Genomic DNA, 15,157 nt, shown 5'->3' on the forward strand with positions numbered 1-15,157 from the left:
GCTCTGCCCGGGCCCCTGCTCCCCCTGTCACTGCGCGGGGACTGTAAAGAGGGAGAAAAGCTGACGAAACCCACACAGGGATCTGCGAGAAACGGGGGCGAGGGAAGGGGAAAGGGCTTTTTACCACTTCAGCATCCTTTGGGGGAGAAGTGGGGAAACGTGCTGTTTGTGTAAGTAACTCTTGTTAAAACAGTCTGTCTGGTGGTGTTGACTATCGCAGCTTGCGGGGCTGGCATGACCAGCTTATTTCTGCTGGAAGGCACGGAGGGTTCAGTATTCTTTAGAAGTCTGACTTTCTGCTTGAGCGAATTTACCAGTAACATAGCTGTGTAGAAATTCCCTTTTGACAAGTTATTCTGTCAAAGTTATTTCAGAAATTAAAAACCTGATGATTTACATAGTCACCTTAGTAGTCTATCTGTGATGTTTAAAGCTTTTATGTGTAGTTATGAACTTGGAGTATGAAGTTTCAGCATTTTTGAGGTCAAGATTTTTACGTAAAACTAATGTTGCAGAGCTCAGATTTCGTTTTATAGACTCTGTGCTTAAGTGATGCTTAAGGTGCTTGTATTCTTTTGGCAGTATTTGTTGTTGACAGAAAGGCCTTCATCACAAAAGCTGATAGCAACATCTGGCTCACGTTCTTTCTGGGTAAGTACAAGGAATACATTGGGGGGGGAAATACTGATCTCTTTACCTTTCTTTCTCTGTAATTGTAAATTGTGTCAAAATATATTTGGAAATAAAAATTTGAAAAGGAAAAAAACATAGCTGATGTTGAAAAGGGACAGGAAATAACTTCCTACCTGGTAACTTTTGGAAAGCTGTTACTGTAGCAGTTGATGGAAGAAAAAAGGATTTATAGGAAAAAAAATTGCAGTCATTTACATATTTCTTCTATCTAGTCATTAATTTATAGGGGGGGAAAAAGGCAGCAACTCTTATTAAGTAATGTAATCACAACAGCTTGTTTGGTGGAAGAACATGAAGTTGTAGAAGGATGTAAATTCGGATGTTATTATCTTTAGGAATATTTTTGAGTAAATAATGGTATGATTAATGACCAAAGTCTTGAAAAAAACACCTGAAGTATTTGCAAAGAGATGCATTCCTAAAGTTAACAAATGTTAGGTAATAGCATATTTGTCAGCTGCACCATTAGATATACACTAAAAGGTATTTTAATAGAGACTTTCAGGGTATTCCAAAGATGCTGGTACTGTTAATCACATCACCAGTAGTCCTGGCTGCCGGAGGGAGTTTCTTCAGTTTGATGAATTACATTGCAAAGCAGTGGCAGGGAAACAGCCCTTAGCTTACAAACTAATTAATGAATAAAGTGTTCCTGAATTGCTTTACTTGCATCTGTTTATTCAGCATTTCCTAGGCTCATAGTTACTTAAATGACATAGAAATGTTTAAATGATAGTCAGAATTGAAAAATGCTTTCCTCTGATTGAAATTCGAGAGCAGATTAGGGAGAGAGCTTTATAATTTCTGGAATTTGAAAAGCCAGATAAAAGCCATGTAACACATTAAATATTTCAGGGAGGTTTTTTTTCAATTGGAGTAATAGCAAAGTATGTACTAGCATACAGTATTTGCAGTAGCAAAGAATGTACTTATACTAAATATGAAATAGTGACTTTTGATTAAGTTTAGTGGAATTTGGATTTTTGTTGTCGCTTTGCTTAAGATTTAGGGCCCATATTTTAAAAACAGAGGCTCCCACAGCTGGAGCTAGTTTAATTATAGCGTGTGAATTTTTTTTCTCTTACAAATTATCTCCCAATTTATGTGCAGCCATAAAGTTGTCAGACTTTCAAGGATGTTCTTATACAACACTGCACCCTATTATGTTGTTTGGGTTTTTTTCATAATGACCATTGACTTGAGGCCTTATTCCTGAAGACTTCCATATTATATTGCACAGAATCTCAGAATGTAACAACTTGACTAAGCTGCAGTAGTCAATGCTTGCAGGTTCCTCATTGCTTCCAGTTCTGCTGTATTCCTACTTGGTCACTTTGTAGATATTTGCAAAATATGAATCAGTTTATTGTACCCTTCACATCCTGTTGGATTATAGTGTCTCAGCATTTGTTGTTCTCTTGGTAAATAAAGCCAAAGAATGGCTGTATTCTTCAGTATTTAATTTCCAGAATTAGAATCCTTTTTATATGCCATTTATATTGCTTTTCTTAGAATAACACACAGACAAAAATAGGAAATCTATCAGATTTTACATAATAACCCTAGTCTGCAAAAATCTTATCATATGCTTTGGTTTTAGGGCTTCTTAGGCTGGGTGAGAAAATGGCATCTGCAAGTTCAAGTACATGGTAGCTGTGTAAGTGTCTGTAGCATTAGGACTGTAGTGTTCCTTTCCTGTCCCCTCCTTCATTCCCTCTCCAGTAAGGACATTAATGAGATCAAAGGGTGGTAATTTGACGGAGCTGAGCTGCATGTTTTCATCAGAAACTGGCTTAATGCAGTCTGTTGAAAAATGCTGATTTGGACTTAGAGTGGAAGTCTATGAATTAAGCCCATTGTCTCTTGAAATATGAGTAATTAACATTAATTGCTGTGTGATTATGAGAGGTCTTCACTTTGTACTTATAATAGAATGATACTGTGAAAACGTATATGAAATTCTCCAAAATAACTGTGAATGTATTTACATTTACTGCATTGACTTTCAATAAAGCATTTACTGAAGGGAAGAATCAGATTTAAAGACATTGTTTCTTCTATGAAATAAGTGGTATGTCTGGATGTGAAATGTAATTTCCATAATAATAGTTAATTTATTTGCATCAATAAAATACTGCATATTTGCCTTAGTTGGAACCATGTGAATTTGAGTTAATGAACAATACTGGTAGCTAAGATGCATTGGACTTCACTGTATATTCTTACCATGTGATCTGTCTTAATTTTTTTGTTGTTGTTGTTTTTTATAGCTGGTGTGTGTGTATATGCAAATGTATTTCAGTATCTAATCTTACTGGGAATCTTGTGAATGTTGCTGAGAAATAAAATAATGCCTTGTGCACATGTGTAACTATTAGTCAATAAGCAGTAACTAAGAAAGATATGGGCTGCTCTGTTTCTTTCCATACAATTGGTGCAGAACATGGTTTTTTGTATGGAATATGATTTGCTGCATTGCTGATAGAGCTAATGTGCTTACCTGGAAATCCGTGTCATATCAATGCCTGGTCTTCTGAAAGACATTTGCAGCTTTCCATGAGAACTAATGTAAATGTCCTTAGTATAAAAATACCACTGCAGCTGCTGAACCTTTCCTAAAACATTAAGTTCTGCTTACACCAAGCAATTTTGGTGATTTTTTTTTAGAAAGTATATAAAAAGGTTAAGTTCTAAGTGAAAGATTGAGGTCTTCATTTTCTAACTGGAACCCAGTTGTCTGGGACCAGTCTTGTCTTTGAAAGACTTACTGCAAGTGATAGTAGTGGAGCTGTAAAACTCTGAGGGAAGTTTCAGTGTGGTATAGTACCACCTGACCTGCTATGTGAAATGTTTAACATGAGCTCAGTGTTGTTAAATTGTACCAGCAGCTAGTTTAGAATTTTTTTTAGATAATTTTTTGTGTGTTTTTCTTTTTTTGTTTTGTGGTGGTAATTTTTTGTCTTACCCAGCTTCACCTTGAATCTCTTCACTTACAAAACCTAAATTTTAAAATTAGGTCATAATGCAACACTACAGTTAGGAACCTTGTTGTGACCAGGATAACAAGTACTGGCAGTAGCAGCAGCACTTCCAGGCTCTGTGTTGGAGGAATATGTGAAATATATATATATGGAATATATGTTGGGTTTGTGTACTAGGGCATGAAGTGTACATTAAGTCCACTCCCACCCCACATAAATTTAGTGGATTTGCAAAGGGTTTTTCTTTCTCTTATCCCTGCTGCTTTTCAAAAGCAGACAACTCTGGTCTTGTAACATGCAGCCTGAACAAATGTACATTCCCTAACTCTCAGACTACATTCTGCATCAGCATGCAGGCATTGCTGTGTGCTTTACCAACGTCCAAGCACCTTAATTCCTTCCACGTCTTCTGAGAGGCAAGAGCAGTGTCTGGGTGCCAGAAGAAGGGAAGGTGTGTGCTAGTCAGCACCCTGGAGAGGGACACAGTGCTCAGCACCTTTCTGGCCGCAGCTGGGTCAAGGCAGGGAGAGTGGTTGTTCTCTCCACTTTCTCTGCTCCATACAGCCTATGTGAATAAGAGGGCTCTTCATTAACAATAAAGATTTTTGTGGGTTAAAGACAACTAGTCTGCCAGATCTTTCTCTGGCAGAAAGCCTAGAGGGCAACTGAGACACCTTCAGTCTGGGAGGAGCACAGTGGTCCCTCTAAATGCCTTCCCATTATCCCTCACTCAGGTAGGCTTTGCTTCCGTGGTAGGCTGCATTTGTTGTCAGCACTGCCCAAGCGAAATGGAGTGGTTCCTTCTCTCTCTAGGTGTTGTCATGCTTAAGGGGTCTAGAGACCTAGACTGTTAACTCACTGCTTTATCAGCATTTGTCTCTTTCCTTTGTCCCTCAGACTACCCCCTTGTTCTGTATCTACATGGCAGCAGTGCAGATAGTCTTCAAATGGACAAATGGAGCCTAATTGTGCGCAAAGTCTTATCATTTTTTGCAATTACAGTTTCAATTAGATTTGTGTTGGTTGTCATGGTCCATTTGGATTCCTCATATTTACGCACAGTGTGCTCTGTAAATTAAAATTTATTTTATGAGTCCATTAGGGAAGAAAACAAACAAACATGACGAACAAGGACCAGTCCACTTTGTACAGGCTAGTCTAACATAGGAATTCACTGAATCATCATTTAAGGCATGAGGTTTTGAACTTACAAGTTCTCTAGTTCATAGCTCAACTTGAAACTTCTAACTTGTGCACCTCTCAGCAAAATAATTACCTAGATGTTGGTGAGAGTGTTCATCCTTCCTTTTTCATCGTGATGCTGTATCACCTGGGAAGGCCTCAGGAGTCCAGCTGCGGCTGGATCTGCTTCAGAAACTTTTTTGCTAAGCTTGTTTTCACCTTAAAGCTTCAAAGTTTTATCCGTAGCATTTCCATGAGTTAGCAGATTCTGAAGAAGCTGCCAGACAATCAATATACCAGGAGGTGCAGGAGATGGCTGCAGGAGACAGCAGGCTGCAGGTGATAATGGCTGCAGAGTGACTTTAAGCCCTTTCAGGCCACCAGGTTCTGCCTGTTGGTTGCCCTTGTTTTGACCCAGCAGTGATGTTTGTAGTGTGCTCCAGGCCTTAGCATGAGTTAGTGAAAATCTGAGCAGGAATTGAGTGAACAGTCACAGTAGGTGTCATAAAAATTCTAAAAATATTTATGCTTATTAAAAAAATGCTTTTAATTCAGGTTTGTTGTTGATCACTGAAATGTGTGCATTAGATGCTGGTGGGTCAGCTTGAGTGATGCAAGATGTAGGTGGAAACATTGCCTAGCGCTGAATACCACAGAAAATTTTCAAAGACCTGGCTATGGAGGTGTAATTCAGATGTTCCTATTCTTCTGTTTGCTGGGATCTTGAGTACCTTCTGTGCATCTCTGAAGTAGTACTGCAGTTACTGCAGTAAGCACATTTTCATGTTCAGTTATTTAAGTATTTGAGTAACTTAGCACCTTATGTTTCCTTTACAGCTGTTTTCGCAGGAGTCCTACATTGGTAAGGTTAAATTTATCACTTCAGAGTAATATGGTATTTTAAAATAATAAAAATATAATTTTTAGTTATTTTTAGAGAAGACGTTGGAATAATTTATATTTATAACTTTCCTCTCAAGACTAAATTATCTTTGAACTAAATAATTCTGTTCTTGTGAAGATGACGTGAAAGGTTTCTTAAGCCTGTTCAGAGAAGAGTGAACCCTGCTTTTCAGGTGAAAAATTGCTGCTTAATCCTGTCTGCACTTTAATTACAATACATTACATATATAATATGTAGTGTTACAGTATTGTTATTAATCCCATAACAGAATTTAGTAAATGCTCTTTGTTCATTCTTCTTCATTATGAAATTATCTGAATAGATGAGGATATTGGTATAATATATGAATAAATTACCATAGCAGTTTGTAAGTAAACTTTGGGTGTTTATTGAATCTTCTTTGCTATCTATGATTTAGTACATATTCTAAACCTCTTTATTCCATTTGAATTGTTACTATTTTTTGGCAGGTGTCACATAACAACTCTTTTTGAAAATGACCGTCACTTTTCTCACCTGTCAACACTAGAAAGAGAAATGGCTTTTCGCACGGAAATGGTGAGATTATCTTTCAGTGTTTGTAAAACTCCTGTCTGTAATCTGATCACAGGCTTTCCAAAATGTCTTAATACATTCTGCATAAGTGTAATGCACAACTACTGTGCATTACACTTTTATGTGCAAAGTATTTGTGTGACTTGCAGCTGATCCCTATGAAGGTATCAATTCACAGTTCACTTAAAATATGATCTAAAAGTATGGTTCTGGAGGATCCAAAATACAAAACTGCAAGTACCTTATACCTTGCTTTCAGTTATGGTCTTCTTATGCAGCCTTTTTTGTCTAAATATTTTTTCAATTAATATATGTTGGCGTATATATACACACACACCCCTTTTATCTGCTTTTATTTTGAGAATTGTGAAATGCTATTTAATGCATAGTTACCAGCCCAAATGAGAGGTTGCCAGCTATGCTATGAAACAAAGTGGAAGGAAACCCACATCACTTGCTTTGGTGGCAGTAATAGTAGAGATTTGAAAAACGGGGTAGTCATCTTCAATAAGCCTGTCCTGTTTGTTATGTTACAAAATTTGTTTAAAAATGAAGCTTGTATGTAGTGCCTCCTGAAGCAGAAGTGACATCTTTAATTGTAAATAATTAATCTGTTCTCTTGTAGGGTCTTTATTATTCCTACTTCAAGACCATTATTGAGGCACCATCATTTTGGAGTGGAGTATGTGCCATTATGAATGACAAACTAACTGAATATCCTTTAGTGATAAACACCTTACAAAGGTTCAATCTTTACCCAGAGGTGAGTTATGTTTTAAATATAATACCTTTTGCAAATCTTTGATTGTTTTATCTTTGACTAAAATTTGTAAAAGTTACTTTGGAAAATGTATTTGTAATGATACAGTGACTAATGAAGCGTTGCTTAAATATTGTATTTCAGTTCCAGATTTCAAATGAGAAAGTTATGTCATACATTATGATCAATTTCCAAACTTCAAGTATTTTCAATTAACTGTGAAAGCTTTCTAGATCTTAGTGTTTTGTGCCCAAAAGTTGCACTTCCTGCCTTTTTTTGTTCTTTTCCCTGAAAGCAAGTAGGTTGCTGATATTATGTACTTCAGGAAATAAGACACATGCAGTATCAGTAGTATGTGACAATAATGACTGAAGTGATGCGGGTTGCAAGAGATCATTTTGTTTTCCATTTTTTGTAGGACACATGAAACTGACAGAACCAAGCACATCACAGTTCACAGTGGCTGTGAAATCCATGGGTGGTAATAGTTTACTTAGATGTTGCAGAGGAAATTGCTCTGTGGAGGACTGACTGCTGTTGATTTGTGCATACTTAATGTTAGACTTGTTACCTGGTTAGATCACATTCCTACTCTGCTTTTTTGTCAGTAAAAAGAACATGTGTTCAGAATGTGTTCAAAAGAGTATGTGTACAGAAATGTTGAGGTTTCTGTCTCTTAAAGTTTTGCCAGTGTGTCTCAAACATTTTGCAAAGGGAAGATTCCTTTGGTTAATGTACATTTCTGTAATTTCATGTGTCAGCAGCAGTTTATTTTTATGAGAGCCAACTAATAGTGGCTGTGAGTGTTGGGTACTAGCTTTTATACTCATTCTTCTGCTCTGTTGGAGCAGAGCTGCTGTCAGGAACCGTATGTGTAAGAGTTCTTGGTGTGCATGTATTTGTGGTTTCATTTCCTTCTTAAGTCCTTGCTCTGGAAGAACTAAATGCTATGTAGATGAGCACTTTTTGTTGCCCTCTCACTTATTTAGGGTTTGCTTGGAATTTTTTTCTAACTCCAGATGGATTGCAGTTCAGTTCTAGAAATGCTCTGTTGTGAACATCATTTGAATACTAAAGAGTAATTTCCTTTAGCTGAAAAAGATTTATTGACTTCAGCTATAGTGTGACTTTCAAAAATCAAGGATTACTGGTCAAGTCAACTTGTTTTTAAAGAGTCAGTATCATCCTGAAAGATGACTAAATAAATTAGATGATGAAATCAGATATAGTGGCTGACATTCTGTAAGAACGCTCGGTTGATTACAGTGCAAAATGTGTAGGTTTGTCTGTTCATTCAGATTTCTAGGATTATACTGACTCGTTGAAATTGGTGATAAGGTATGAATTCATTCATCTTTTCTGTGTCTGTGTGGGCATGTCAAGCAGACAAATGGTCTCCTCTACTCCTTTCAGTCCTTTACTGCTTAATGTCTAGACTTCTTGTAAATAGTGCTTTGGGGTTTTTTTTTAAGTGTATTTCTTGAGTACTCCTGTTTCCACATAACTGTTTTTATAAAACTGTCAGTAGGTGCAACTTGGCATTTGAAATACGTTGTCTGAATTTATAGAATTTTCTCATGATTATAATGGGGCTGGGTGGTGAGAAGATGCTTGTGGATTTATGTGTTGGCAATAAAATTTTTCCTTCAGATGCTCAGTATCCAGTCACGCTTCCTGAAAGTGTTTCATTTCCTGTTTGATATTTTGGGATCTTTCCAGCTCTTTAAGCCCATTAGTAGCACTAAGGCTGAATTCTAATAAAATGTTTGTTTGTTTAATGGATATTAAAATTAAATTCATCAAAACCAATCTGGAAATCCCATTGCTAAATAGGACGTTAAATTAATTAAGAAAAGTAAAACAATTCACTTACGTGTACGGCCAGTACTAGCCTTAAAAACTTCAAAAAGAAGGAAAAAAAGTAAAATGAGTGTGTGATCAATACATCATTTATGTAAATTATACATATAAGCAGTAAAAAAAACTATTGAAAGCTACATGGTTGTCCTTGTAGCTGTACAATGTTAAAATTCAAATAAAGTTGATTTTCCAAGTATTTGCTCCATAGTCAGCTTGTTCTAGTAATTGTAGTGTTTTCATTTCTGATGAAAAATGGTAGAGAGATAATGTGTTCGTTTCTGTGGTGGAGAGATAATATGTTAAGTTTGCTCTCTGGTTGTTCATTGTTATGGAACAGTTGATATTTCTGTGTGTGGTGGTGATAATGAAGATGAGTTGAAATGAGGAGTGTGTTACAAAGATCTGTGTAGTTGACTTTAAGGTGCACACTCAAAGGCAGCTAGTGAAAGGACTTAACTTTTATGCATGTTCTTTTGCAGCAAAGGACTGGCCTTGTCCACAGAGCACTCCTGGGTCTGAAAGCCAGGCTTTTGTTTGCCAGGTTCTGCATTTAATCCCTCATCTGATACAGAACAGTAGAAATTCCAGAAACATCACTGTGCTCCAACTGACCTAGCAATTTTGTGCTGCTTACTGATTTGTTTCCATTTCTATGCCCATGTTAACTGTTTCATGTAAAGTGGCTTTTGGCAAAAAATAGGTTTTTTTGCTTGAAGTACTTAGCCTGATATCTTTTTAGGGAGTATTCACATGTAAAATCTGCAGCAGACACAGGCACTTGTGGCATAAACCGGTTAAATTGATAAATTAAAAACAGGTTAAGTTGATAAATTAGTAATTTAATTTTTTTTTTTTTTAGTGCAACATTTGTCAAGAGTGGTTTATATGGCCAGTGTCAGCTTCAGGGCTGGTGATGCAAACAAATATGCCTACAGACAGGGGACATTCAGGTGATAAGAAGAAAGACAGTGATCTGGTTCTCCAGGCCTATTGATGTCTGTCTGCATAGGGGGCAGTGTCTGGTTCATGTATGCACATGTGCATTGCCAGAAGCAAACAGGGCACAGATGTTCAGAAAGGTTCCAGGAATTCAGGATATTGTACTTCGTAAGGCACAGTGTTGAGGCACAGAGTCTTGGTCTAGGAAGATGTAGTTATATTTTAATTTACAGGATTTACATTGTGAGGGTGTGAAGGTCGCAGATGAAGTGAGCCATGAAGATTGGAGCCTTGATATTAAAAATTAATGAATTTTAGAATCCCAGAACAGTTGAGATTGGAAGGGTTGTCTGAAGGTCCTCTAGTCTCAGCACTGCTCAAACCAGGGTGAAGTAGAGCAGGTTGCTCAGGGTCATCGCCAGTTTCCGTTTGAATATACTCCAGCTCTCTGCAGATTGTTCCAGTGTTTGACCACTCCCAAATTAAAAAAGTTTTTTTTCCTATGTATAAGTGGAATTTCCTGTATTTGAATTTGTGCTCATTGTCTCATCTCCTGACTACCAGAAAGAGCCTGTCTCAGTCATCTTTATTCTGTGTCCTCCTTGCCTTGGGCAGCCCAGAACTGAGCTCAGCACTGCAGACAGAGTGTTAGCAATGCTGAGTAGAGGGGAAGAGTCACCTTTCTTGTCCTGGTCACATACAGCTGATGATATATTTGTCTTTTTTGCATCAAGGGCTTGCTGCTGGCTCAAGTATAAATTGTCCACCAGGACTCACAGGCCCTCTTCTGCAAAACTGCTTTCTAGGTGGTCAGCTTCCATCTGAACTGGTGTGCGGTGGTGTTCATTCCCAGTGCAGGACTTTGCATTTCCCTGTTGGGAAGATTCCTGTTGGCCCATTTCCCCTGCCTTTTTATGTCCCTCCGAATGGCAGCACAAGGATCAGTCACTCCTTCCAGTGTTTATCCTGCAGATTTGCTGAGGATGTTCCCTTGTGCCATCATCTAGTCTTAGGATGTAGAACAGATTGGCACCAGAATAAAAAAATATCCACAGTTGTCTCCTTATCTATCAAGACAGTCATCTCAGAAGGTTATAAAGCTGGACAGGTGGCATTTCACCTTTGTAAATCTGTGCTGATTGCTTCAAATCACTTTTTTGTCCTGTGTATGTTTGGAAGTGGTTTCCTGGAGGATTTATTCCATCACATTCTCACACGAGTTGTCTGTTTTTCCTTCTTGCCCTTCTTGAAGATAGAAGTGACATAAAGAGTTTTATTAATTGTATGGGGAACGAGAAGAGAGAATCATCTTTCTTATATATGTTCTCTGTGACACAGGGCAGAGGCAGCTAATACTGCAGTGGTGAAACATATTGTCAGTCTGGGAACCCCTGGGTTATAACTTTCAAAGCAGCTCAACTGGAATGGCCACATTACTCATTTATGAACTCTATAAAGTCAGTTATGTCCTGACAGAATAGCTTGGTAATGTTATTAACTAATGACTTTGCTGTGAGTTCTCATTTTTGCTGTGTGTAAAGTACTGATGTTTTCTGTGTCAGGTGTTGAGATTTAGTTGAGTTGTTGTTATAAGAACATTAGAGCATTTACATGGAAAATGGAAATGCTCTCTTACATAGCATCTGGAAGCCCTTTGAATGCATGCTTAAAAATTAAACTATCAAAATTTAACAGACTAAAAATCCTAAAGATTTGTTCCACTAATATTCTTATGAGGTAGAAAAAATTGTCTTGAATGGGTTCTGTTTCGTCCACTGTCCTCTGTCAACAACATCTGTGATTTTAATATATGATAAACAAAAATAGTCAAATGAGGAGCCTTCCAGACAATGCAATATGTAGAGGTTTTTTTTCTGAATATTGCAGCTTGATGCGTGAAATTATTTCTGTTACAAAGCATCTGAGTATCAATAGGCATAATTTTAGTCTGTTAAGGAAGTCTGTTAGATGCCTCTAGGAAATTGTGGTCAAAAGTGCTGAGATAAATCCTGAGTTTGAAAATGAGCCTGGAAGAGAGCCAGCTATCATGAGAGGTCACTCTGGACAGAAACTTCTAATCCTGTTTTCCCCCTAGGTGGTCCTAGCCAGCTGGTACCGCACATATACCACCGTTATGGATTTCCTTGGTGTTCCAACAAAGACATGTTGGACTGTAAACAGAGGAAAAGGGCTTAGTCCTGTTGAAAGCTGTGAAGGTAAATTCTGGTTTATCATGGTTTCTCCTTGGAAGCATGCATTTGTGGCTTTATGTATTTCAGAAGTAATAAATATTCGTGTGTTACCAAGGGTGAAAAATGTGGGTTTTGCTTCTTAGATAACTCCTCTGGCCTAGATTGAATTCCTATCCTGGAGTTCAAACCTTCACAGTTACGGTCTGAGCCTTCATAATGTTGAATTATTACAAAGAATAAGATGTCCTAAATGTAATTGGAAGCCTACTGTACATGTATTAATTTTTGTAACTTCTGAAGGATCCCAAATACATTCTTACTTCCTGCATTTCAAAATTTCCTCCCTCAATTTTGGAGATTTTTTAGAGAACTCTTACCTAGTGATGCTGCTGAGAAGAATCCTCTTCCTCACATGAGCTGCTATTCAGCATAAGAATTTCAACCTTAAACGTTGATTTGACACTGTGCTCCAAAGGACACTGCCACTTTTTTTTCCCCATATTTGAAATATTGGCTTGTCAAGTAGGTATTAAACAATAAAAGTACCTTACTGAGAAGTGCTTTTGAGGTGTTCTACAGTCAGTTCAAGCTGAATAACAGATGGTAGTTTGTGAAGTTTCATTTTATCATTTAGAATGCCTTTGTGTGATGACAGGGTAGTATTTTTCCTTTGCACAAAGGCTGTAAGAACTTCAGAGCTTGAATGGGTCACTTTCTCTAATTTTGTAAGAAGCAATAAACAGTGTACAACCTTTCATTCCTGTTTTTCATGAAAACAAAACCAACAGAAGCACCAGCTATTGAGACTACCGTGTTTCGTGAGCATATCATCATCTTACTTTAGAAAACTGTCTTGCTGTGTTTTCAGCAGTGGGGAATAATCAGTTCTGCATATGAAACTGAAGTTTTGCTGCCATTCACTTTAATGAATAAGGCTTTTTATGCTGTATTGCTGAAATGATTAGAGCCAGGAGGGTTTAAAGAAATAGTGGGAAAGAAAATAATGGCAGAAGACTGAGCGCCGAAGTGTCTGTTAATGAATAAATTGAAAGACTTGCATTACTGGAAAATATCTTGGCTTATAATGAAACAAAGCAAAGACCATTGTGTGTGATATGTTTAAAGATGGGTTTACTCCTGCAAGAGATGGGAAGTGTGAGTCTAAAGTGTTCTAAAAAACTGTATGAAATAAAAATGTAGTCTAGAGAATATTCTTAGCAGTATTTCTACCGTCTAAACCTCACAGGTTTTTCTCTGCAGTTAGTGCATCCCTCTTGGCTTATTCTGTCACTGACTGCCCCAATGTGATATCTACCCCTACTCTTCCTGGTTTTTTTCAAAGCTGTGGTCTCCTGATTGAATCTTCACAATAGTCTTAATGACATCTACTTTTTTTTAATTGTCTCTTTCTGCAGATACACTGAGATACTATACTGATAGTTTATATATAATATAGATATATTAAGATAGTACACTGATTTTATGCTGCTTTATAACCACTATGGCCTTCCTTCTCTATTTGACAACACATATTAACTGTTTTTTGTTAGGGTTGGGAGACCCTGCTTCTTTTTATGTTGCTGTGATTTTTCTGTTGAATGGATTCATGATGTCACTGTTCTTCATATATGGTACATACCTCAGGTAAGGCAGTTGAGACTGGGCTATTTAGTTGGTATTAGCTGTCGGTTTTTAGATAAAATTTGAAAAAGTGAATGTAAAAATATTTTTATGGGATATTGATGATTTGTTTTCTACAGCAGTAGTGCATTTTTATACATACACATTGTCGCTAAAAATTAGTGAAATGGAGAAGCTTTTTTCTTAAAACAATGATGATGCTGCTGGAAAAAAAAATTGTCAAAAATTTTATTGAGGTTCTATCTCATTGATACCACTGGGCTGTGGATTAAACTAGATGTTTGTATGTGTTTTAAACAGCTTTGGACATATTTCTGCTCTTAAAGTTATCACTGTGACTCATTTTTACAACAAGTTGAATGATGGTGTACTTTTAACCAAGACTGGGGTTTTCCCAGCGCTTTACTTCAAGTTGTATTTGCATGTATTTCCATTTTAACATAACTGAGAAGGCAAAGTATTTTTGACCTAATGCATTTTTTTGGACAAATTGTATGCACTTCTCTTTTTCTATAAATTTGTGTTTTCAGTATCTGTCCTTACATTTCAGGAGCTGTAATACATTTTCATACAAAAATGGATTCCACATTCAGCAGAAAAGCAGAAGTGGAAATATGTTTTCTGTTTACATCTGTTTTCATGTGTTGGTTTTGCCAAAAAGTGAAAGGAAACTATATTTTCCTCAGAGATGTAATTGATTTCTGCCCCGCCCCCCTCCCCCATTAATTTTCTGGCTTCATTGTCATTGGTTTTACTTCTTTCTCTCTCTCAAGCATGTGCTGGTAGTTAAAATAAGGAATAGCTCAGGGCAAACACTGTCAGTAAAAAGAGGAGGAAGGGAGGAAGTTGCCTAGTGCCTGTTTAGAGGAAGTAGGTAAACTTTGAATATTTGTCTTGTTAACTTGTAATGTTTCTCTTAAGGGAGTGACACAGAAATTCACATTTTATATATGAATATCATTGAAAAATCAGTGAGCTCTTTATTTCTCACTACTTTCTTTAGAATGCATAGACCTTGAGTTTTGTTTCTGGTTTGGGGTGTTTTTTGGGAATTTTTTGTTTTGTTTCTAGGGCTAACATTTTTAATGTTAAGCATGTTCTTATTGTCATTTTGCATTTTAGTGTTGAAGCTTTTCAAATTTATGGGATGTAAAGTTGAGTTTTATATGCAAGAATGCACAACTCCTGGAGATTGGTTTAGCACTTGGTAAACCAAGTATCTTTAATCCTCAGATTTTGTACCCAGAACCTACTGATTGTTTGACTTGTATATTAGTGATGGATGAGGGATCTGAGAGGGTTTTTTTTGGTTGGTTGTTGTTGTTGTTTGGTTTGAGTTTTTTTCCCCAAGAATCTTAACAGTTGGCTGCTGCTTTTGTTTAGTAGCAAAAATGGTATAATCTGTCATTCAGAGTAGTAGTGAACTTGTGTGCACAAAAATGTTCTTTGC

General features: G+C 37.0%; 1 protein-coding gene across 1 annotated transcript in view; it reads left to right on the plus strand.

Moving 5' to 3' along the window:
* DPY19L1 (dpy-19 like C-mannosyltransferase 1) overlaps window positions 1-15,157 on the plus strand; it is a 58,264-nt gene that overhangs the window by 13,888 nt on the left and 29,219 nt on the right. Inside the window, exons 4-9 of the mRNA XM_031063336.1 lie at window positions 583-651; window positions 5,694-5,718; window positions 6,231-6,318; window positions 6,941-7,078; window positions 11,970-12,090; window positions 13,617-13,710. Coding sequence (XP_030919196.1) covers window positions 583-651; window positions 5,694-5,718; window positions 6,231-6,318; window positions 6,941-7,078; window positions 11,970-12,090; window positions 13,617-13,710 — 535 coding nt within the window. The remainder of the gene's footprint in view (window positions 1-582; window positions 652-5,693; window positions 5,719-6,230; window positions 6,319-6,940; window positions 7,079-11,969; window positions 12,091-13,616; window positions 13,711-15,157) is intronic.

Source organism: Geospiza fortis, unplaced genomic scaffold (assembly GCF_000277835.1).
Source record: "Geospiza fortis unplaced genomic scaffold, GeoFor_1.0 scaffold255, whole genome shotgun sequence".
In the NCBI taxonomy this organism is placed as follows: domain Eukaryota; kingdom Metazoa; phylum Chordata; class Aves; order Passeriformes; family Thraupidae; genus Geospiza; species Geospiza fortis.